Raw genomic sequence first — 24,942 nt, forward strand, 5'->3', positions numbered from 1 at the left:
GCTCAAATCAATGCAGAATACCGTGCAAACGGAGATGAAAAGCTACTCTTCAGTCGTTAGGAAAAGCTGCTTGCGCCCGAAGAGGATCCACGCTGCAGTTAAAAAAGTAGAAAACCAGATTGAGTGAAGCAAGAACGTAATCATTTATGGTCTATCAGAATCAGAGAATGAGCAACTGCTGAGTAACGTTGAGGAGGTTCTGAATGAAATTAGTGAGAAGCCTTTAGTCAGGGACTGCTGCCGTATTGGAGCTCCGAAAGAAAATGTATCCAGACCAGTAAAGTTCACATTGAGCAGTTCTGACCATGCAACACAAGTGATCAGAAAAACCAGTACACTACGCTCAAAGGAGGGGAACAGCTCAGTTTACATCTGTCCTGATAGGACTGCCACGGAACAAAAAGCTTATAAAAAGCTTGTAGAAGAACTGAGACTGAAACGAACTACAGAGCCTGACAAGTTTCATAGTATTAGGAACAATAAGATAGTCAGCTTTGTAGAGAGTATATAACTAGAGGCGAGACTGGCTAAAATTATTATTCCTACTTATCTAAATTTAAACATTATTGTTGATTTTGATCTTGAAGGGACCAATTCAATGTTTATTTCAGGATTACCACTTTTGGAAGGAACTCAATAAATGTATCCTTGTATCAGGTCCAGTTACTACAAAATGCCGCAGCCAAAGCTGTTGATGGGCAATATAAACATTACCATCTTGAGGATGAACTGATCAATCTTTACTGGTTTGATAATGGATATATAGAGAAGAGGATTGAATTCAAAATCTTACTGCAAAATCTCACAAATCTATACTAGGATTGGCTCCAACTTATCTGCAAGATATGTTCGGATTTATGTTTGGTGTGGGTAGTGAAACAAATTTTTTTTTTTAGTGAAACAAATTTAAAATTTTATCCTTTATTTTACAATCATAATATAATAATATTTATAAGCCTCCGTTTTGAAAGTTTTAAATTTTAATATATTCACATTTCTATTTAAAATTCAATTTAATGTATAAGTCAATAACTGGCCGCCAAAGCCGCGCATTCTTAAAAACATGATTAAATTGTTTATGATTATACGACAAATAGAAATAAATTTAAAATTATCCGTGGTTTTTTTAAAAAAATAAATTATAATCTTACCTAAATCCAAAGCCAGCTTTGTAAAATTTACTTTTAGATCAAAATATATCGTCAATTCTAAATATTTACAATGCAACATTTCATTAATTTACATACAAGCGTAGTCCAGCCCCTGCACGCATCCGTTCTTATGCGGCGCGACTCAAGCCGCGCACGCACGTATTATTTTATACTTTTTGCTTTCTAATAAATATCATGTCAATGTGTACGTCTAAATGTTCATGCTTTGTGTAAACCGAATCCAATTGAGATTAGTGACAAGGATAAGGACCCAAGTGCCTGTACGGCTTTTTCGGACCCCTGTGGACCACTACTCTTGAAGTCGCTCTACAACTATTGAACATTTATAACTGTTATATAATATATAACGACATTTGACAATTATTATCATTAATCTATAATCTAGCTGTCTTGCTGAGGGGGAGGAGTAAACGCTTCACAAACTAAAGTGCTTACAACATACAAAATTTAAAACCATCAACACGGTTATAGTTCATATCAAGGGCCAATTTGGTATACCTCTATTTCGTTGTAATATCTAGTATATCTTCACATCTTAATACTATAATGAAATACAATAGGATACATGTTTCGAGAAAGAAAGGTTGGTCCGATTATTAACAAAAGTAAACAAAAGTCCATCAGGGACTCCACGGAGTCGAAAAAGGTACACGGCTGCTGTCTGGTGCTGCTAGGCATTTATTGATCAAGATGTTTTATTGTATTGGTTTTTGATGATTCTATTGTTCGTGACTAATCAAGTTCTAAGTGGGGGTATAAAGTGCTGCTTAAGATACTTCGTCATCTCATGTCCAGTATAATGAATAAGATAGTAAACAATATAGTTTCAGTAGTTGACCCATACAGTTAAGTCCGTCATAACTCACAAGGGTAGCCTCTCTGTAGTAGCTTCTAAGATGTACAATAAATTTTCTAATTCTTTGAAATTGTTAAAGCTCTTCTAAAAACTTTGTCGAAAAACTATTCAAGTCATATTTGGTGAAAGACCTTCAATTTAAAAAATATAACCTCATTGAATATTTTGAAATGGCTACAACTTATTTAAATATTTTGGTTTCTCTTATTCCGTCACATCTTACAATACATTTCTAACAGAGTAATCGTATAGTATCAATTAAACCAATTCAGTATCAACAAACCACGATAAACTATGTATAAGATAAGAGGTATGTCACAAATAGAGCCGACTCTAGAGGAAGAAGCATATGATAAAAACGATAGGAAATAGTATGAATGGGTACTCCACATCAAAGAGAATACATGAAAACATAGTTAGTAATCAAATTACACATCAAAAAGATAACCAAATAGGTTGAAAAGGAGTTTCGTAATGCGACAATAATACTGAAAAACAACCTAGGTGTTCTTGTGAAAATATGACAGTATTTGCTTTAGCGCTCGATTTTCGTACCACGGTGTAAATTTTCGAAAATATGCGCGGCGCGCCTACAATTTTGATTCCATAAAAAATGAATTTTTTGGTCACAATTATATTTAATATATTTAAATTAGTTGTTATTACAAAATAAATCTTTAAAAAAATTTCAAAATATAGCATATAAGTACCAAAAATAAATTGCGCGCAAAAAAGTCAAAATTTTTACCACTTTTTTGGATTTTTACCCCCAAAAAAATAGAGGGATTTTTAAAATTTTTATACCATCTTATGCGGCTGTGTTTTACCTATCTCTATACAAGTTTTGCCGACATGCCAACAAAATTAACATGTTAAAAATATCAAAAAACATGGTTTTTTGGCCTATTTTTGGCCCAAAAATCGGTTTTTTGCAATTTTACCCCCAAAAAGTCAGTACAATCATCTTAAAACCACTTTTAATCGATTCTACGGTCAAAAATACGTCTAGTAAGGTGTATCTGATGTCCCTAACGTATCGAGCAGACAATGCCCGTAAGAGCCTTTACTATTGTCAATGGTCTGGCCCGGCGCGCGCTACTTCGTAGCACTTGCCATCGCGCTACTTCGAAGAAATTTAGAAAAGTAACATCCGTCAAGAAGTAACAAGTTGACAACCTTGAAGTTACCTGGGGACCCTAGGCTATTATGTTCACGTTCATTAACAAATAATAATGATCATAGAGATTAGGCGGAATGACAGGCTGAGCGCGGCCCAGTAACCTTGAAGCTATTACTCAGACAAGGTCCAGAAAATAAAAGGCTTCCAGACTATAATCACTGAAACAAAACCCTTTTCACTCCTATTTACACTATCAAAGAAAAAATAATCCAACCCCATAATTAAGTCGGAACCTTTTTTTAAGATTATTCTGCTTCTGAAATTTTGTTGAAGTTGTTTGATGTTACTCCTTTACATTAAAAAAAATAGCGCGCCGATTTCTTTTTGAAATGTGGCCCGAAGCAAGCTCATACTACAAAATACCGCGCGCCGGGCTAGTTCATTAACAATGGACAATTATAATTGTGACTCTAGTAATTAATAAATGTGACATGTAATTTTAAATTAATATAACAAAATATTTTGATTTTTTCCTGAAAAGATTGCTCTATGACTTGAAATTTAAAATTTAAGCAAAAGCTATCTATCTCAACTTCAACCTGTGTCGATGATCTCATGGAGGTGATTCAGAAAGCCAAAGAGGAGCATAGTGGTGTTATGTAATGCTACGCAATAAAATGGAAGTCATACCATTCTAATTTCATTTCGGATGATATCTTAACTACAAAAATTCGTTAGTTATATGTTTAGATATATACTAGAAAAGGAGTTATATGGTTTTTTAGAGAAGTTATTTAGGTTTGGAATTAAAAATTTTTATGATATCTTTGATATTCAGTTGATATTTAAATGACTTTTTAGTTCTTTCTAGAACTAGATTATGTTCATTTTTATATTGATATGATTTTTATATACCTATATATTCCTCGCATAATTTCCATGTCCGCCTGAACAAACCTGGCACCATCAAATCTTACCTATAGGAACCCCAGAACTTATCAAGCTTAGTCTGAATTCAAAACTATTTGACCAGCTACGTACAAAAAAAAAGGAAAAAGCATGTATGGTCGGTCCTGCAGTGGGGTCTCCTTGTCCTTGGATCTGTGTTTTGATCCGTCTTTTCATAAAATTTTTCATTTGAACTTGTCATGTCTAATTTTCAATTAAACTAAGCTCAGTTAATGTAAGAGCCGCTTTAGAAAGCACTGGAGTTTATCTCCAGGATTAAATTATATCGAGTTATATGATTTAGCTATAAGGCGGTTTATAAATGTTGTATTTATTTATTTATTATTATTATTTGTGTCACTTAGACTCACCTATTAAATGTTAATCGACACCACTGGTCCCAGCTAGATTTAGCCATGGCACGACTACTCAAACGTAACAGTTAAATAGGTGTGACATACATATATATTCTTATAATTATATCATATGGACACGTTCAAAAAAAGGTGGCACTAGAGATTGATTTTTTAAAATGCGTTTTAAAAATAGTCATTACTCTTTGTTGGTTGATATATCTATCTATACCTTTAGAAATTCGATTAAATTTCATGATCCTGAAATCACGGAGTCTCTAGTGCTTATATCACAGGAGTTATCGTTATTTGTGTGCCAATGAGTCAAAAGTCACACAATTAGAAATGCAAGATGAATCAACACTAGATAATCTGAAAAGTAATATTCACAAAGAAGCCAAAATTGATATGGTGACTATAATGCATGTAAGGAATGGAATGTCTTATCTGAAATTGTTATTGGTGCCAAAATGAGTCAAAAATCACAACTTAAACGTTGGAAATGAGCCTATTTTGAGCAGTGATTATTGAATCATCTAACGTTTTTATTGGCTTTCTATCATTTTTTAGGGTACAAAATAGTATTAAATAGTATTAAAACCAATTAATATGATTCAAAAGTCACATTTTCGTTAAAGGTGCGCTATTAAGTCACACTATAGTTATCCTTAAATTAAGTGAACGATATGACAATTTATATCCATTCTATGATTATTATTATGTGATTTTTGAATCCATGTCTAAGCTTATACCATATTGAAGGCCTTTGAGCGATAATTTTTGATCTGGGTGCTTAAATGATTCAAAAATCACTTAAATCTAGCTACCAAATATGTAATTTTCTTTAAAGTGTGACAATTGAATCATATGTAATGTTCAAGTTGTAATGAAATTTTGAAAGGTAAGGTAATGAATCGATAATCACATTTCAAAAATTCAATTAAGTATTATACGTTACTGATTGATTCATTTGTCACATTATGGAGACAAAATTATCATGGCTTGAGTAGTAAAAGTACTTGCCTAGTTTACTCAGTTTAAAATTAGTGTTTTGTGAATATTGATTCCACTATTACTCTAATAACGAACTTCTCCATGACCATAAACAAGTGTCACAACAAATTACTGCATATTTACTATGAATACCAACCTGATATAGAGCCAAAAAGTGATACATTCCCCTGATACAGCATAATTTCAATACATGCTCATTTATGTGATTTTTGACTCATTATGGCACTTTTAATCATCTAAATTCTCTAAATATTAGTTAGCATGATATAATTGTGATTGATAGAGTTCATTGTTACAATCATTCCGTTGATATTCATATCACATTCATCATTCTAAAATACTTAGTCAGAATTAACCCTATGTGTGATAATTGCATCATAACTCCACATTTAACCGGTGACTCTTTGCACTTTTAACACTCAACTATCTCAGAAAGGTTCAATAATCACATTGAGAAGCAGGACACACTCACAGAATGTAAATTCATCATTAGAGGTGCAAGAAATGAATATTTTGTGATTTCTGGCTCATATCTGCACAATTAACAGATTTAAAGAGATGAATGACTTAATTATGTGACATTTGACTCTTTTTGGACCACATATTAAAATTTGGTTAACTTTCATAGCATACTCCTTGAGATACAAGTATTTTAAAATGCTTCACACAATTTTGGCAGTGAAAAATCAATCTCTAGTGCCACCTTTTTATGAACGTGTCCATATGAATTGATTGCACTGCTAATAAATAAAATACTTTGTTTTACTAAATACTTTGTTTTACTAAAATCAATCTGTCTGGTTTAATGAATTTTATGGCAGAAGAATATATTTTCTTTCATGATTTTAAATTTGTAACATTGTTTTAATGAATTTGGAATTTGTATTATTAGTAGTATAGAAACTATTATTGTAGCTGATTCTAGATGTTTTTATGAGATAATTAAAAATTACATTTTTACAAATTTAATGATTTATTTCAACAAAACTGTATAAGTCGTCGTTACTGTCTCTCAGTGTTAATTCTTCAATCTCGTTTCTAAATTATGACTTATCCCTGGCTTGATTTGTGAAAGCTTTGATCTTATACTATGTGTAAACCAGTGGTTCTATGTCACCAATATAAATTGAAATATCGATTATTTTAAGATTCCTTCATAATTTCTCTGTTAAGATCCTGTTAGTTTCTTGTAGACTATATATTATATCAACTCTAACAAATCACTTCTATACAGACCATCTTGTAAAATGAAAGTATCTATGGTCACTGGCGCCAATCGTGGCATTGGACTAGAGCTTGTAAGAAGACTTGCATTAGAAGCAGAGAGTACTGTAATTGCATGTTCGCGCTCTATGAGTGAGGAGTTGGAGGAGCTTGTGAAGAGTCCATCTGTTCATCATGTAAGTTTGGATATCACAAGCCAAGAATCAGTTGATGAAGCTCATGAGAAAATATCATCTATACTGGGAGATAGGGGTATTAATTTGCTTGTCAACAATGCAGCAATTTTGATTAAATCTGAGTCGCCTACAACTACAAGTACCGAGGATATCTCTAAGAATTTTGAAGTAAACGTTGTTGGGACTCACAGAGTGACTCTCAAATTCGCACCATTCTTGTTCAAAGCTGCAGAGCAGAATGCTGATGCTGAAATTGGGGGCAAAAGGGCCTTTTGTCTTAATGTCTCTTCTGCAGTTGGAAGCATTGCAAATACTACCTCTCCTTGGCACACTGCTTACAGAATAAGCAAAGCTGCATTGAACATGCTGACACGCACTACTGCACTTGAATTCTTAGAAAAGAAAGTTCTGGTTTGCTCAGTTCATCCAGGATGGGTGCAAACAAACATGGGTGGACCCAATGCCCTGATCTCAACTTCAACCTGTGTCGATGATCTCATGGAGGTGATCCAGAAAGCCACAGTGGAGCATAGTGGTGTAATGCTACGCAACAAGATGGAAGTTATGCCATTTTAATCTCATTTTGGATGATATCTTAGCAACATGACACTTTTAGTTATATGACTACTAGAGAACAAGAACTATGGTTTTTAGTAATAATTATTTACATTCGGAATTAAAAATTGTTGTTTATTGCTCTGATGTATGCAATGAAATCACGATGGTTGTTATCTATCTGAAAACGTATATAATTTGTAATGCAATACATTATAGAATAAATGCAATTAGAAATATCAATAACAGTTCCTATCTTACTAGAAAGATTAACTGAAAACTATACTAGGAAAAGCTAAGCACAGTTACAAAGTGTAACACTCTACTCACCACAGTAGAGTTCAGGGTGATCTTGCTAAAGGGGAAAGATTGGTTAGAACAATCTCCACCCTATCTAAGTCTAAAATATAAAAGTTAAAACCGCAGAGGTATGGAACTACTAACTGTGATAGATAAATCAATTCAAAAGTCTAAAACAACAACAACATCGATTCAAAAGTATAAAAGGCTTGTTAAAAATAACAACTTAGAAGAATAAGCTAAATATTGAATAAATTAATAATTTAACAATGTCCATTAAAATGTTATAAAATTTTGTTCATTACAATGTTAAAAGGCATTCTGAAGTATGGTGAGTTCTCAAGTCTCAAGAGCCTACTCCGTTGGGTCCAGGTCAGTTTGTAGTAAACTGCAAACCTTTAATATCTGTAGCCTAATTTCTCAATCCTCAGTCCTTACAAAGGATGCTTTCATCCTTAATCCTATACTTCTCTCTAAACAGACTGCCCAGACAAAAATATAGAGAAACACTCAAGATAGGTAGAACTTAACACATTCAGAAATACCAGTCTAGTTGTAGTATGTGCTTGGCACTGTTCTCAGGACAAAAACTTCTTCAGACATCATCTCGGCAAACTTGATACTCTCTTCATTTCCATTGGGTTCAGCTATGGGAGGAGGTTCAGGAGGGTCTTTCTCAAGTAGCCAGTCTACTTTGTCTAAATTGACCCCGGAAAAACTTCCGTCTTCTGAAATGACATTCCAGTAGTTCTTGTTCATGCTGTTGACAGTGTATCCTCTAGACTTAAGCTGAACTTTGTGCCATGTATCCGAATCAGGTTCTTGGAATACCACTGTGTCTCCTTCACTTACTGCAGTTATCAAGCCTTCATTTTTCTTCATAGGTTTCCTTGCCTTTGGAGGTTTCTTTGTTTGATCCACTTCTTCGGTAGTTCTCTCAATAGTTGTTTCTGGAGTGTCTTTAACTTCAACTATTGTAGGCTCTGCAGTTCCACCAGGTAGGTTGTTTGTTGTTTCCTGTGGTTTTTCTTGATCTGTCGTTCTAGTAATGGTTTGGATCTCAGGTTTTACTTGAGCACTTATCTCTTCAGGATCAAGATTTGGAATGTTGAAGTCTCTTAAAGTAGAATTATGATCAAAGTTTGTTTCTTGAGCTCTGGCGTGAGATCTCTCTTTACTATTCATCTGCTCATCTGCTTCTTGTTTTGGAACCATCATGTTTTCTTCCTGGATTGGGATCGTATAGTGACCTGATTGAGTCAACTCTAGCTTGTAATCTTCTCCACGGATGGTAATGGTGTCTGTCTCGAAATTAAGTTGCACTCCCATGTACTTCATTGATTTCAAAGATAATAGAAGAGGTATGTCACTGTTAACGATGTGTACTTCAAGCCGAATTTTGTGGGTACAAATTGTGACTGGGATAATCACTTTCTTAGAAGATTCTAGGGTTCCTACTCCAAATCTAAAGATGATTTCTGCTGGGAATTCTTTAACAGTGCTTCTTGTCTCGTCATCTAGAGAATCTAGAAAGCACGAATACCAGTTTTCCCCGGCTACTGTTCTACTTGCTCCTGAGTCTAACAAAGCTTTATTGACAGTTTCTCCAACTAGAAAAACAGCTTCTTCTTCTTGACGGACGTTCCATTGGAAGAATATGGGTTTCGCTGTAGGCATAGGTTTTTCATAGTATTCTTGGTTGTATCCGTAAAACTCTTCATTGTTGGGAATCATGTCTGATAGATAATAAGGAGTCTGCTGGTTGTAATAGGCTGGGTTGGGCGATCCTTGTCTGTAGCCTGAGTGTTGGTCATAAGGCATGGTGTGTTGTTGGTAAGGCGGCCTTTGGAAGTTCATTGGCTGTCTGAAAGGAGCTCTAAGAGGGCAGTCTCTGATCCAGTGTCCTGGAGAGTAGCATCCGTAGCAAACCTGTCTGTTGTCATTTCTCTGGCCGAAAGCTCTCTGTTTTCCTCTAACATTGTTTCCAGGTCTGTTCCTATTGAACATTATTTGCTCTTCTGGGAGAGTATTTGAGTCTGTTGTCTCTTTTTTACCAGCTTCTGTTGGAAGTTGTCCATCGTCTAAAGCTAGATAGCATGGCTCTGCTTTCACTTTAATAGGAAGACTATCAGATTCTTCTGATTTGGACTTATTGAGTTGGGAATCAGCCAATCTCATGAGTGATTTCTTCATATCTTCCATTGTCATAGCTGTGCAGGTGGCTCTAGCTAACTTCTCATCTGCATTGGACAGATTGGCAGCTTTTAGTAATTTATAGGCCAGCACTAGTTCAGGAAGTGTCACTCCTTCTGTCTTCAGTTCTCGTTCTAGACTCTCGAATATCAGGATAAACTCAGTCATTCTCTGTTCTGAGTTTCTTCTTAAATTTTCAAATCTTTCATATTTTCCAAGAGTATCATCACTCTCTAGGTAAATCTCATCTAACTTGGCTATAAGTAGCTCAACACCGACTTTAGTCTCAGTTGTCTCAGCATCAGCCTTCTTGGTCTTAAGAAGTGCTTCATCTATGGTTAGAGCAATGTCTAATGCTTTGTCTTTGAGAAACATGATCAGCGTCATTGCTTTGTGTTCCTCTGATACCGTTGATACAGTTGCCCATATCTTAGCAAGCTGGCGGTACCGTTTATAACCAGTCCCATTAAATGATGGTGTGTCCTTTGACATCTTCACAGTAGTTGACGTAGTTGTAGTTGATGTAGTTTGAGTTTTAGTTGACGTCGTTGTAGTTTGAGCTTGCGCTTGCTGCTACCACTGTTTATTGCTCTGATGTATGCAATGAAATCACGATGGTTGTTATCTATCTGAAAACGTATATAATTTGTAATGCAATACATTATAGAATAAATGCAATTAGAAATATCAATAACAGTTCCTATCTTACTAGAAAGATTAACTGAAAACTATACTAGGAAAAGCTAAGCACAGTTACAAAGTGTAACACTCTACTCACCACAGTAGAGTTCAGGGTGATCTTGCTAAAGGGGAAAGATTGGTTAGAACAATTGTTATGATATATCTTTGATATTCAGTTGATAGAAATGACTTCTTTCTATAATAGACTATTTCCTTTTTTTGAAATCAATTTGCTTGGTTCAATGACTTAGATGGCAGAAGAATATATTTTCTCCCATGACTTTAAATTTGTTACATTGTTTAAATAAAGTTGGAATTTGTATATTTTTAGTATGTTCAACTATAATTGTAGCTGCTCCTTGATGGTTTTATAAGTTAGTTGGAAATTATACTTTTCAAATTTAATAGGTTTCTTTCAGCAAAACTTTAAGTCGTCGTTACTGTGTCTCAATGATAATTAGTAAATTCTCCAATTCTTTAAATCTAAATTCTGATTTATCACTGACTTGATTTGTAAAAGCTTCAATCTTATACTGTGTAAACTAATCGTGACCTGTACTTCATATAGACTGGCGAATGTCAATAGGGATAATATTTTCATGTTAAAAATTGTTCGAGGCTACTCTCTCATGGCATCTATTCGATCAAATCTGTCATCTATAAAAGAAGAGATAGCTAAAAGTGGAAATTGTGAACGTGTGCGGTTAGTGGCTGTAAGTAAAACGAAACCTGCTGCTGACTTAGAGGTCGCCTATGAGGCTGGACAGAGGGTGTTTGGTGAGAATTACATTAATGAGCTGGTAGAGAAAAGTCATACTCTAGCCCATCTTGGTGACATCAAATTCCATTTTATCGGTAACTTACAAAAAAAGAACTGTCCAAAGTTAACTACTTGTAAAAATCTGTCTATTGTGGAAACAGTTGGCTCAGAAAAAGTAGCAAGAGCTTTGAACAATGGGTGGAAGAAAAATGGCGATGGTAGTACCCTGGACATTTTCATTCAAATTAATACAAGTCGAGAAGAACAAAAAAGTGGCTGTATGCCTGAAGAAACTATAAGCTTAGCTAACTTTGTCAAATCAGAATGTGATGTATTGAGTTTAAAAGGAGTTATGACGATTGGAGCATTTGGGTATGACTGGAGTCAAGGTGATAATCCTGATTTCATAGAGCTTCTCAAGTGTCACAAAGAACTGTGTGAACATTTTGGTCAGGATCTTGAAATCTCCATGGGCATGTCTGACGACTTCGGTAAAGCAATCGAGATGGGTAGTACCAATGTGAGAGTTGGCAGCAAGATATTTGGTGCTAGGAACTAATTTTAAAAACTGAGTTTGAATTGGACATGATACTTTTTTGGATGATGTTTATTGTTTAACTAGGTTATTTTACATCACTAATTTTTGTGATACTGTAAATTTCTGTGAGTGACCCTTACAAATCTTGAAAATTTGCAGGGATGTTTTTGCTGAGATACTTCAAATTGGAGTTTTAAATTATACAATATTATATGTACGTACATTTAAATGAAATCAAAGATTCCTAAAAACGACTATGCCTTACTTGTCTTGCTAATTAATTATTAGTACACTGCAGTAAGAACACCTATTCTGAATTCCGATCTAGGTTTCTTTAACCTGTACCTGTAATCAGCTCTACTGTTTAATCATCATGTTATTTTCTAGATTTGTCGTATCCAGTTTGTTTCGTTGCTCAAGCACATAATACATAGCATAATAAGCAAACATTTGATTTTTGATCAATGAATGCAATGAGTACTGAAACAGATTTAAGCTAAAATAAAAATCACATATATAATATATTTCACGGTTCACAGATGACAAGTCAGACCAAAGTTGGTATACACACTTAGTTGCGCTGCTACATATTTTGGTTGTCTGATGTAATATTCTAACGCAATATGAGTACACGTAAGTTTATTACTCTTGATTTTGTTAAGATTATCTATGTCAACTTCGTAAGATTTTATAGTCAGAAACGTAAGATGATGTTTTAATTTCATGGTAATTTACCCTAAATATTCCTTCCATCTGGTTAGTGGTGATACTAGTGGGGAGGTGAACCATAATTGCATGCCACATAATAGCGATTAACAATCAGCTCCAGTAAAACCCCACACAAAAGTTACCGCATCAAGGTTGGAAACAAAGCTCACCACCCTCCTAGTATCCAGATCAGCAGCACTACTTTAAATTAATATTACAATGTATAAGGACACGTTCATTTGAGTTTGAGGATATTGGTAAATATAAGTGACCCTATTAAAAGGCACAGTGTAGTTGACTTGGTCACACTATGAAATGGTTAGGATAATCGTCTCATCCTCTAGGCTAACTTTGTCACATAACGATATCTTAATCAGGTGATAAGATATCGCTTAAATACGGCCGGCACGGAAATGGTTACATTGTCACACTATAAACATGTGACAGAGTAAATATGGACCCCTTGCTGCCGTTTTTGACCAAAATTTTGAGTGTCCAGTTGATTGGATGGGTACATATGACCATTACCTACATATTTGACGACTTTTTTCGTTAGATGGTGCACTCAGGTTTACTGTGTCACACATTTAAGAAAATATGTGAAGAATGTTTAGGGAACCCTGATAAGCAATGCTGAGTAGTGTAGGTTTATTTAATGGCCTGGAAGTGCTAGGAATTGTTATTATATCATATAGTCGCAAGGAATTAAAACACAGAAGGCACAGACAAGTTTACTTTGTCACATAATCTTGATGATATCTGAACATGTGTGAGATTGAACAAATAATGATATACCAGCTTAAACCCTTTGTATTTTTTTTTTATCTATACACTTATTTTACTTCGGTGTATTCCAACAGCCACAATGTTACACAAGTGCAACCAGCCAATTACAGGAAGCCGAAGGATCTTTTTGGCCAGTGACGGTTAAGGTAGTGTGTACCATACTTTCTTCGTCCGAGACTTTGCTGCAATGTGCAGCTCCTCATTTAACCCTCACACCCGATTTCTCGAGTATTCGGCTGAGTAGACCGGGGGGCTGCATAGACCACTCATGATCCTTAGCTGAACGTCGACGACGCTCACCCCACGACCAGGCAGTCAGTGGGTTTCGAACTCGTAACCTAACGATTGTAAGACAGGCGTTCTAACCAACTGCGCTACCTGGCCGTACTATGGATCGAAAAACACTGCTAGTACCATGCACCAGTCACATAAATCATTATCGGGTGGTAATATGTTAACAGTGTCACAATTAAACTACCGCAACATGGTCAAAAATAGGGTAATTTCGTCACAAAAAAATTATTATAACTCTGTCAGCTCCTTGCTGGCAAAATAACTAGTTTATCGAAATTTTGTTGATGATAAAGTTACATAGTATTCTAATAGAGGTATAGTTCTTCAAAGACATGTTTACTTTGTCACATCAGTTATTATAAGAGTTAGGTAATCGTCATCAGATTAACCGATCTTTTTCGTAGTATGGATCGATTAATATAGGCAATAAAGCATCCTAATTCCTATGCCAATTTTAACACACTATCTTGATATTGTTGGGGCAGGAAAAGTTAATTTTGTCACATTTTTAGTGACTTAGACAAATTTAACCTGAAATTGTTAAACTTGAGCTCTGATGTTCTGGACAATATTCTACCAATCGTTTCTGAAAGAATGTTGAATTCTAATACAGTTATAGATAAATAGATCTTCAAAATAGGGGCAAGACATGTTTACTTTGTCACATCAGTTATTATTAGAATTAGGTAATCGTCATCACATTAACATGTATTCTTTTGTAGTTTGGATTGATTTATTTAGGTAATAAAGCAGCCTATGCTAATTTTTACACACTATCTTGAAATTGTTGGGGCAGGAAAAGGTAATTTTGTCACATTTTTAGTGACTTAGACAAATTTAACCTAAAATTGCTAAACTTGAGCTCTGATGTTCTGGACAATATTCTACCAATCGTTTCTGAAAGAGTATTGAATTCTAATAGAGTTATAGATCTTCAAAATAGGGGCAAGACATGTTTACTTTGTCACATCAGTTATAACTGATGTGACAAAGTAAACATGTCTTGCCCCTATTTTGAAGATCTATAACTCTATTAGAATTGTTAATGTGATGACGATTACCTAACTCTAATAATAAATTATTAGAGTTAGGTAATCGTCATCACATTAACATATATTTTTTGTAGTGTGGATTGATTTATTTAGGTAATAAGGCAGCATATGCTAATTTTTACACACTATCTTGAAATTTTTGGGCAGGAAAAGGTAATTTTGTCACATTTTTAGTGACTTTGACAAATTTAACCTAAAATTGTTAAACTTGAGCTTTGATGTTCTGGACAATATTCTACCAATTTTTTCTGAAAGAATGTTGAATTCTAATAAAGTTATAGAATATATAGATCTTCAAAATAGGGGCAAGACATGTTTACTTTGTCACATCAGTTATTATAAGAGTTATTAAAGGAGACTATTTCATTATATAATCATTGTTTTTAACCTATTTGCGATTTCGTATAATTTTTTGTGACAATGTAAACATCAACTGATCTTAACTTGCATCAACTACATTGTCATCATGTAAAGTTTTCCCGCCTTTCAAACCAAAATCAGATATAAATAATTCGCCCAAAATTTTAAATTCCATATATTGTGACAGAATTAACCTCATTTCCCAATAACCAAGTGCCTGTATTAGCTAACTTTTCAAAGCAACATATTTAAGGGCTATGATTGGTACTCCGTACTTGGTAGATCAACCATCAAATACTGAGTAAAAAGGGTTTTGAGGACACATCACAGTAGAATAGAGGTATGGTATTCTGAGTGTGACAAAGTTACCTAAATATTGCCTTGTAACCGTTCAATCCGTGCCCTTTAACCAATGTTGTATCATAATTGTTAGATTGACCTAATCTACTATGTTTCAGGCCAAGGAATGGTAATTAGACAACTGCAGTTAATTAAGTCACACAAAATGTGACATTTGATACATTTTAGTGCCTAACAACAATAGATTTTCTTTCTGAGCAGTGCATATGGGAGTATGGGTTATGTGGCTAATGTTCAGAACTTATGAACGTGTTAGGTTAATAGGTGTCAAAATTAAGCCACTATCGTCAAAAACGCTATTATTTTTATTTACCAATATCCTCAAACTCATATGAACGTGTCCATAAAGGAAAGACGCTCAAAAGCAGACACACCCAAGTGGACAGAGTAACAAGTCCAACATGCCAGACCACCAACACCCAAACAGACCAGGTGGACAGTTCAGACTGTGAAATAACACAGATCATTCCCGACAAACCAAACAGACTGCAACTGAAGTTCACCCAGCAGACTCAGACTGATTTAAGTGACAGTGAAGATGACTTGACTGACAGGAGTTTGTCTGAGTGTCTTCAGAGACGGTGTTCAACATTGTTGTTTTCACAGAAAACTCAGACTTCTAATGACCGGATTAGTTCAGGTTTATTTCACACATCCACTGAATTTTCTGACCAGGCATAATCTCATTAAATCCTAAACTTGATCAAACATACATTAAGACAAACAGTCTGATACTGTAAAATTCCGGTGCACCTTTTAACAAACATCAGCGAGCTTAAATTTACATTATGGTGTTGAACCGCATTAATTAATGTAGACGTATCCTTCAGAAGAAGAGCCCGCTCATCATTCGTACGAAAATGTAGATCCTCTTGTGAGTTATCTTTCTGTTTAAACATGAAGTTGTAATATTATGGTATAAAACCTCCCTTTTATTTACAAGACGTGTATTCGGTTTGACTTCTTACCTGTATGGAGTCAGACTGCAGATTTAGATTTTGTTTCCAGATAATTCTTATTCGTCTTATTATCCGAAAAGGAATTAAGACAACAATCTGATATTTTCAATCTGATATTTCCAATCTGATATTTCCAATCTGATATTTTTAATATTCAGGAGCTCTTAAAGACGTGTTTGCTTAGTGGAACAAGTAATCAAGTTAACCAGACATACAAAACAAACAGCAAGAGTCATGGTTATGAGGATACGTTCTTTAGATACAGCTTAGGTAAGATAATAAGGATTTACCTGTTCGTAATATTATCTGCTACAACAAGTCCGAGCATGTTTTAAATTCTTGATTTTTTTCTCTGTGTAATCAGTAATGCGATTGCAATACCACGATCATCCGACTGACTGTTTTGTTTAGCTAAGAGTTATTCAGAAGAACTTATATCACATAAAATTCCAAACATGAAGTTTTCAGGAAATGACTACTTCTACGCGGTGCTGGACGGACATGACGGTTCTGAGGTGGCCCACTTCTCACGTGATACTCTTGTTAAAGAGTTCTGTCGGAGCATTATGTTAGGTGAGAGGCCTCATTTGTATTTGTAGAACTATCAAAACAAGAGTTTTAACATCACACTTCCACACTGTACTATGTAGTATGTAGTTGAATCTCGCAAACAGCAGATTAAAAACTATTTTTTGTGAGACCGGCCAAATCCAGTTTCAATTTCTTAACTAGAAATAACTTCGAACAGGAAAACAGAACATAGCAGAAGTACTGGAGCACTGTATAAGTAATGTAGACAAGCATCTGCACGAACGTATAATGCCACTTTTGGAGGAGCGGGCTGATATCAAAGTTAAAATTGCAGGAGTAAGTTTAGTTTAACTGGAAAGTCGTTGATCATTTAATTATGACTTGGCAGAGAATTTATTGTTTGAGGTGCCAAAGTTGAAAATTTGGTTAATTGTCGGAAATTTATGTAATTAAAAAAACTAAAACTGACAATTTATCCTGTTTCAGACAAATAACTCGTACGAAGCATACCAAGCTTACCCTGACGAGATTCATCGGCTCGGGGAAATAGAGGACCAAATAAAGGTGTGTGTAGCTAACTTAGGAATATTCTGAAAAAAGCTACATAACAGTGGTACAGTATGCATCTCCTCAGGCACAAACTATAATAGCATTTATTTTCCGTTCGGAACCCTATATTATCAAAACGGACAAAAAATAGAGCGGACAAAAACGGACAAAAACGGACAAAAAATAACAAAAATGGAAATAATATTTAGATGCTTCCTCCTCCTCCTCAGTCTTCCTCAGTCATCCTCCTCCTCCTCCTGAGTCCTCCTCCTGGGTCCTCCTCCTGGGACCTCCTCCTCTTGGGTCCACCTCCTCTTCATCCTCCTCCTCTTCCTCCTCAGTCCTCAGTTCTCCTCCTCAGCTCAGTCCTCCTTCTCAGTCCTCCTCCTCATCCTTTTCCTCAGTCCTCCTCCTCAGTCCTGCCCAGTCCCCCTCCTCCTCCTATTCACTCCTCCTCCTCCTCCTCCTCCTCCTCCTCCTCCTCCTCCTCCTCCTCCTCAGTCCTCCTCCTCCTCAGTCCTCCTCCTTCTCAGTCCTCCTCCTCCTCCTCAGTCCTCCTCCTCCTCAGTCATCCTCCTCAGTCCTTCTCCTCCTCAGTCCTTCTCCTCTTCCTCCTCCTCCTCAGTCTTCCTCATATTCCTCAGTCCTCACCCAGTCACCCTCCTCCTCAGTCCTCCCCCAGTCACCCTCCTCCTCATCCTCATCCTCCTCATCAGTCCTCCTTCGCCTTCTCAGTCCTCCTCTTCAGTCCTCCTCCTCCTTTTCCTGGTTCCTCCTCCTCAGTCCGCATTCTCCTCCTCAGTCCTTCTCAGTCCTTTCCCCAGTCACCCTCCTCCTCATCCTCCTCATCAGTCCTCCTTCTCCTTAGTCCTCCTCCTCAGTCCTCCTCCTCCTCCTCCTGGATCCCTCTTCTCCTCCTCAGTCCTTCTCCTCCTCCGCAGTTATCCACCTCCTCCTCCTTCTCCTCCTGGGTCCTCCTCCTCCTGCTCACCAGTCCTCCTCCTCAGTCCTCCTCATCCTCTTCATCCACTTACTTCTCCTTCTCATCAGTCCTCATCAGTCCTCCTCCTCCCAAGTCATCCTCCTCCTCCTGGGGCCTTTTCCTGTGTCCTCCTCCTCCTGGGTCCTCCTCCTCAGTCCTCCTCCTCTTCCTTCTCCTCAGTCCTTCTCCTCCTCAGTCCTTCTCCTCTTCCTCCTCCTCAGTCTTCCTCCTCCTCAATCCTTTCCCCAGTCACCCTCCTCCTCATCCTCATCCTCCTCATCAGTCCTCCTTCTCCTTCTCAGTCCTCCTTCTCAGTCCTCCTCCTCCTCTTCTTCCTGGTTCCTCCTCCTGGGTCCTCCTTCTCCTCCTCAGTCCTCCTCCTCTTCCTCCTCCTCCTGGGTCCTCCTGATCCTCCTCAGTCTTCTTTCTCCTTCTACTCCTCAGTCCTCCTCCTCCTCAATCCTCCTCTTCCTCCTAAGTCCTCCCCTCCTCAGTCCTCCTAAGTCCTCCCATTCTCAGTCCTCCTCCTCATCAGTCCTCTTCACCAGTCCTCCTCCTCAGTCCTCCTTATCCTCATCCTTCATCTCCTTCCTTCATCTCCTTTCTCCTCCTCATCCTCCTCATACACCTCCTCCTCATCAGTCCTCCTCCTCACTGCTCACTCCTTCTCCTCCTCCTCCTCCTCCTCCTCCTCGTCCTTAGTCCTCTTTATCAGTCCTCATCAGTCCTCATCACTCATCAGTCCTCCTCCTCCCCAGTCCTCCTTTTGGTGCCTTTTCCTGGGTCCTCCTCCTGGGTCCTCCTCCTCTTGGGTCCTCCTCCTCTTGGGTCCTCCTCCTCATCCTTCTCCTTAGTCCTCCTCCTCCTCAGTCCTCCTCTTGAGTCCTTCTTCTCCTCCTCCTCCTATTCATTCCTCCTCCTCAGTTCTCCTTCTCAGTCTCACTCCTCCTTCTCAGTCCTCCTCCTCCTCTTCTTCCTGGTTCCTCCTCTTGGGTCCTCCTTCTCCTCCTCAGTCCTCCTCCTCTTCCTCCTCTTCCTGGGTCCTCCTGATCCTCCTCAGTCTTCTTCCTCCTTCTACTCCTCAGTCCTCCTCCTGCTCAATCCTCCTCTTCCTCCTAAGTCCTCCCCTCCTCAGTCCTCCTAAGTCCTCCCCTTCTCAGTCCTCCTCCTCATCAGTCCTCTTCACCAGTCCTCCTCCTCAGTCCTCCTTATCCTCATCCTTTATCTCCTTTCTCCTCCTCATCCTCCTCAGATCATACACCTCCTTCTCCTCATCAGTCCTCCTCCTCACTGCTCACTCCTTCTCCTCCTCCTCCTCGTCCTTAGTCCTCTTTATCAGTCCTCATCAGTCCTCATCGGTCCTCCTCCTCCCCAGTCCTCCTCATGGGGCCTTTTCCTGGGTCCTCCTCCTCTTGGGTCCTCCTCCTCTTGAGTCCTTCTTCTCCTCCTCCTATTCATTCCTCCTCCTCAGTTCTCCTTCTCAGTCTCACTCCTCCTCAGCCCCCCTCCTCTCCCTCCTCAGTCCCCCTACTCAGTCCCCCCTCCTCCTTTTCCTCTCTTTCATCTCTCAATAATTTGTTCAATTTATAATTATTGTTGGTATTATTGTTAACATAATTTATTGTTATATATACTAAAATGTTTTTAAGCGCATTTGAGTCTGACTCAAAATGTGCTCAAGAATCTTTGTGTTTAACAAAGTTTTACTCTCCAGTAATAAAACTTTTCATCCCTTTTTATGTTATTAAAAAATGTGTAGACTATTCTTTGTGCCTAATTGAAGATTAAAAGTTTGAGAAAGGACCATGGTCATTAACCGGGCTACTCATTTCTGCAGATAGCCTGTTACAAATTGTGGAGAAAATTTAAATCAAAAGTTACAATTTTTGTCCGTTTTTGTCCGTTTTTGTCCGTTTGGCAGCTATATTTTCAAAACGGACAAAAATTAACGGACAAAAACGGACAAAAACGGACAAAAAATAACATGATCCCCCCCCCCTTATAAATTCTTAAAATCCTCTTCACGGTAATTCTTTTACAAAATTCACTTCACACCGTTTCCACAGTACACACAGTAAGTTGTAGCTGAGATAAAGTTTAATATCCTCAGGGCGGAACAACGGTTGCAGTAGCAGTTATACATGAGAACACGCTGTATGTAGCTAACGTTGGAGACTCTCGTGTAATCCTCTGTACCTACGTTCCTGGAACTGATTCTAATGTTGAGTTTAAGGTTTGTATAATACGTTCTTATTATTTGAGTGAGATTGATTGGAACAATTTAATTTGAACGTACGTTACTTAAATTTACACTAAAATAGGCTATAATTTAAACTTCTTGACCACGTGATTCGCAGATTGATCAGCTGACAGAAGACCACACGACAGCTAACGATAACGAACTAGACCGTCTCTCCCAGCTGGGACTCAACAGACAGCAGATACAAACCAAGCGTCGTGTGGGTTCCATGGAGACCACACGGTCTATCGGAGATTTTGCTGTTAAATGGGGCTACAAGGACTTCGATATTTTGAGGTGGGGGTTACTCCATAACTCATCAAATTTGATTGTAAAAAAAAAAGAAAAAAAAGTATAAAATGTTTGGCTTAATTCAAAATAACTAATAAAATAATAAGTATAATCATATTATATAAACACGCATTTTTCTCCCTCTAAAAAAATCAAGCCATAACTGATTAACTTAATCAAGTTCATTAAAAAGCCTAGATCAGCTTAAATAAATTAACTGCCCGAAATGTTTCTGCAAACTTATTCACACTGCATACCAGAGTAACCAATGAAGTCACCAGAGCTCTTGCAGACACAAACTTTTGGTACCCCCTCCTGTATCTGGATAATGGTTGTGCCAAGGTCTACCCACCCGCTGTGTCCCTCGTCGTTTGTGATTTGACACTTGTGAGGGCAGAACATGAATGTGCAGAAAGTAACATCTCCACTGTCGCACCCACAATTGTTGCAACCGTCATTGAAGCTTCCTCCATAAGCCCGCATGGTGCGTCCATCTGGTCCAGCATAAAGACAAGGTGCACAGAGCATCTTGGTGCAGGCAACTTGTCCGTTCAGACCACATCTGCAGTCGTTGCAGCTATCTTTGAAGGAATCTCCTAGATTGTACAGAGCACCTTTGTAGAAGCAGATAGGTGGATGAGGTTCACTGTCAGCAGCAGGTTTAGCTTGTCCTAGAGTTAGGAGTAGTAAGCCTGCTAATAGCATCAGGGTTGTTTTCATCTTCAACCGAACTTGCTAAAGGTGGAGGTTATTAAGTACAATTATATTAATTATGTAATCAGAATCACGATGGTTTAACAATATTGTCCAATCTGAGTAAGAACAAAAAAGTGTCATGAGAATGGAACATGATCACGAACATTTTTACACAACATTTTTACCACGACTCATAACATAATGCCTCCAAAAAGAAATGAACGCAAAGGAATCATACAAAATAAAATGAACTGAAGTAAAAGCGAAAAAACCCCTCTCCCTGACTCTGCAATGAATGCGAAGAGAGGGCCACTGAATGAGCATCTCACTGAGTGAACACTGTATTAAATAGCTGGCGGTGGCGTGACTTAACATTCAAACCGGATGATTACTTCAGTGCTGACCGGTTCTCACAAAATTACAACAGCCAATCTACCTCACGAAACCACGTTCTCCAATTTGCAAACCGTATTATCAGAGCGATGATAATTCAATCCCGTCCTCGCTGTAAGACCTAGGTCACTGTATAATTTTCTGTGCGTCATGCTGACTGATCCCATTGGACTTGATTTAACTTTATCAGCTCTTACTTCATTTAAAACCACTCAGAATTTCTCTGAACCAGCTTGAATATCAATATGTTTTGCACGATATGCTGAAAATAGAAATTTAAGATGAGCTGCAAATTACGTTCTGATTCAACCAAGGGTCGAACAGACTGTCGCCTGATAAATAGATTACAAAAGATATTACAAAATAAGATTCGATGTTAAAGTTGATTAGGAAACGAATGCAGGAAAAAATATGTGTTATATTTTCAATAGAAAATCCGAATCAAACTGAGTACTGAGTAGGTTATGACCAAAGTTGAGCTCTAAAGATAAAATGACATGATTTTAAACCCCGTTTGCTTTCAAGTGAGATATAAACTCATTTCAGTGGAGCAACAGGTCCGCCAGTCATCTCCAAACCTCATGTTACAACTGGTCTTCAAATTGACAAATCCTTCTATTTTCTCTTCCTTATGAGTGACGGTAAGTCATATAGTCTTTTTTAGATTAATGACATTTTCACTTAAGTTTTTAGCGGTCAAAACTTTATTATCGGTTCTCAATGCAACTTACTAATTGCCGTGCTTACTGTCTAGGGATTAAGTATGTTCTTTTAGACTGCAACTGGATTCCTGCAATTCTACGTTAATCTTAACATTAGTATAGGTAGAGCTGTTCCGACCAAATTATCAGCTGTCCATCCACACTCCACAGGTGTGTACCATGCGGTTGAAGAAATGTCAGATTGTTCTCCCGAAGTGAAGAATCTCTCGCCGGACCCTAACATTAGGATAGCCTATCTTCTACATGACGAACTGAAGCAGCACAGAGATTGCCAGAAAGCTGCTGACAATGTTCTGGAATACGTGGGTTTAAATTAAAAAACCTCATGTTTATCTCATTCAACAACAAGTTAAACAGAAATAATTTATGTTGTTTTCATTGCCTACTTACAAAAAGTTAGTGTCTAATACCCTCAGAATTGAGTACTAGACACTAACTTTCAACCGATAAATACATTCGAGTGAGGCTCAAATTTAAAAATTAACTGAGAACATCGCCTTAAACAAATTAAAATCTTCAGATTTGCAAGAGTCACTTCGACTCGTACAGTTTTGGATGTAATAACTGCTGTCGAAGGGACGATATGACGCTCACAGTACGGCTATTCAATAACCCTAATAAGCTGTATGGTCACAAACGCAACCACTCTGGTTAGTCTAATCCTTTACGTCCAATTGGAAATTTAGTGTTAACTTTGTGTAGATCTTCAATTATTTTACATTTGCAAATTGCACCACGTCAAACTTTAAAGACGATATTCATGGACATTTCGTCAACTATTCTGAAGATAACTATTTCTGAAGGTATAACTATTTCTGAAGGTATACCTATTTCTGAAGATTTAACTATTTCTGAAGATATAACTATTTCTGAAGATATAACTATTTCTGAAGATATAACTATTTCTGAAGACAAAACTATTTCTGAAGAAAACATTCCATAACAGGAACGATATTCCGATCCTCATTCTCGTTCTGCTCAACATCTTCTGGAGACACAACCACTCCTCAACCTCGAACTAACGACCTCGTTGATATGATCAGCTCTGTCCAATCTACTGGATCATCTGGGAAATTCTCTGTTAGTCTTTGTGTGCCAATTGCGCCATTTTCTACTAAACTAAATATAATGCACTCTATTTCTCAAAATGAAATTATCATTTAACTGTATAAAAGGGACTTTAGACGATTATTTAACAATAAAATGTTCCCTATCTGCTGCTAGCACCTAACTCTCAACCCTTTCAGATGCCACCACTAACTCTAACCCACACTGGATCCCCCCTCTCCCTCTCCTCTCCCTTACCTCCACATTCCCCCGCTCCTGTATCTCCCTCTCAAGTACACTTCCGCCCGGACGACTCTGCTGACGAGCCGTACATCAAATTAGGAGACGACTTCCCGGACGATGTAGTGATGAAGTGGATTATTGAAGAGTTGGGACTACCTGAAAATATAACTGAGTTGCTAGATAAACAGGCTGCTGTGTGAAGGGTTATGTCACCTTTTTCTCAAAATGACCGCGTGCTATATTTCACTCCGTGAAAGATTTACAAGATTTATCAGATTTGATATGATGAAATGTTTTTTGTTTGAAAATTTATGAAAGTTTGTACATATTTCGCAAATTGAAGTTTTATCATCGAATATTTGACCCAATGATTATTTTCAATTTTACTAATTTTGCGTCCAAAATTTGTTGACTTTTAAATTACTTCATTTTCGGCATAGTGCTATTATTTGAAGGCAAACATTACTAGAAAATTAAGTTCTGATCTAGAAATCTAGTAATAACAAATACGTATATAATTGTCCAACGTCTGAACAATTAAATGTAAGATTGTCATGTCAAGGAACATAACATGAATCATCTTAAATAGGGGGGGGGGGGGGGGTGTCACGTCCGTCTATGTCCGCTTGTCTCATAGAATCCAAAAAGGACAGGACATAGGCGGACATAGGCGGACATAGGCGGACATAGACGGACATAGGCGGACATAGGCGGACATAGACGGACATAGGCGGACATTAATGGACACCTAAATTGCTAAATAAAATGTTCAATTTTTGCTGTTATAGGGGGATCATGTTTTTTGTCCGTTCGGTACCCTATATTTTCAAAACGGACAAA

At 37.3% G+C, this 24,942-nt stretch overlaps 5 protein-coding genes across 6 annotated transcripts in view; 3 read left to right on the plus strand and 2 right to left on the minus strand.

The window, feature by feature from the left end:
• Positions 1 to 645, minus strand: part of LOC134817522 (importin subunit alpha-3-like) — a 75,305-nt gene extending 74,660 nt beyond the window's left edge. The window contains exon 1 of the mRNA XM_063826663.1: positions 633 to 645. The gene's annotated coding sequence lies outside the window, so the exon portion shown is untranslated. The remainder of the gene's footprint in view (positions 1 to 632) is intronic.
• A 6,043-nt stretch (positions 646 to 6,688) lies between these two features.
• Positions 6,689 to 7,545, plus strand: LOC134817016 (C-signal-like). The gene has a single exon (XM_063826089.1). It carries the CDS (start codon positions 6,711 to 6,713, stop codon positions 7,437 to 7,439), a length of 729 nt encoding a protein of 242 aa, XP_063682159.1. The 5' UTR covers positions 6,689 to 6,710; the 3' UTR covers positions 7,440 to 7,545.
• Positions 7,546 to 7,590: 45 nt separating this feature from the next.
• Positions 7,591 to 10,716, minus strand: LOC134817017 (uncharacterized). The gene is made up of 2 exons (XM_063826090.1): positions 10,690 to 10,716; positions 7,591 to 10,540 (listed from the first exon to the last, which is right to left on the minus strand). The coding sequence occupies exon 2, from the start codon at positions 10,401 to 10,403 to the stop codon at positions 8,268 to 8,270; it is 2,136 nt and encodes a 711-aa protein (XP_063682160.1). The 5' UTR covers positions 10,404 to 10,540; positions 10,690 to 10,716; the 3' UTR covers positions 7,591 to 8,267.
• A 377-nt stretch (positions 10,717 to 11,093) lies between these two features.
• On the plus strand, positions 11,094 to 12,131 carry LOC134817018 (pyridoxal phosphate homeostasis protein-like). The gene has a single exon (XM_063826091.1). It carries the CDS (start codon positions 11,192 to 11,194, stop codon positions 11,909 to 11,911), a length of 720 nt encoding a protein of 239 aa, XP_063682161.1. The 5' UTR covers positions 11,094 to 11,191; the 3' UTR covers positions 11,912 to 12,131.
• Positions 12,132 to 12,427: 296 nt separating this feature from the next.
• On the plus strand, positions 12,428 to 24,492 carry LOC134816528 (TGF-beta-activated kinase 1 and MAP3K7-binding protein 1-like). 2 transcript variants are annotated; one of them, XM_063825411.1, is made up of 14 exons: positions 12,428 to 12,523; positions 15,800 to 16,090; positions 16,281 to 16,324; positions 16,568 to 16,679; positions 16,878 to 16,982; positions 17,158 to 17,276; positions 17,427 to 17,504; positions 20,582 to 20,704; positions 20,829 to 21,007; positions 22,637 to 22,731; positions 22,963 to 23,114; positions 23,333 to 23,462; positions 23,759 to 23,892; positions 24,060 to 24,492. In XM_063825411.1, exons 1-14 carry the CDS (start codon positions 12,514 to 12,516, stop codon positions 24,300 to 24,302), a joined length of 1,815 nt encoding a protein of 604 aa, XP_063681481.1. In that variant the 5' UTR covers positions 12,428 to 12,513; the 3' UTR covers positions 24,303 to 24,492. The 2 variants fall into 2 exon arrangements, with proteins under 2 accessions (XP_063681481.1, XP_063681482.1); XM_063825412.1 differs by lacking the exon at positions 15,800 to 16,090.
• The last annotated feature ends 450 nt before the right edge of the window (positions 24,493 to 24,942 follow it).

The sequence above is a fragment of the Bolinopsis microptera genome, chromosome 6 (assembly GCF_026151205.1).
Source record: "Bolinopsis microptera isolate Bmic1 chromosome 6, MBARI_Bmic_1.0, whole genome shotgun sequence".
Classification (NCBI taxonomy): Eukaryota; Metazoa; Ctenophora; class Tentaculata; order Lobata; family Bolinopsidae; genus Bolinopsis; species Bolinopsis microptera.

Excerpts from the sequence above, each read along its gene's own strand:
- LOC134816528 (XM_063825411.1), top strand. Across the intron at positions 16,680-16,877 it reads GTTCTTTAGATACAGCTTAG|GAAATGACTACTTCTACGCG; the intron begins GTAAGATAATAA and ends TGAAGTTTTCAG. Across the intron at positions 23,893-24,059 it reads GATCATCTGGGAAATTCTCT|ATGCCACCACTAACTCTAAC; the intron begins GTTAGTCTTTGT and ends CAACCCTTTCAG.
- LOC134817017 (XM_063826090.1), bottom strand. The coding sequence starts at position 10,403 with ATGTCAAAGGACACACCATCATTTAATGGGACTGGTTATAAACGGTAC.
- LOC134817018 (XM_063826091.1), top strand. The coding sequence starts at position 11,192 with ATGTTAAAAATTGTTCGAGGCTACTCTCTCATGGCATCTATTCGATCA.
- LOC134817016 (XM_063826089.1), top strand. The coding sequence starts at position 6,711 with ATGAAAGTATCTATGGTCACTGGCGCCAATCGTGGCATTGGACTAGAG.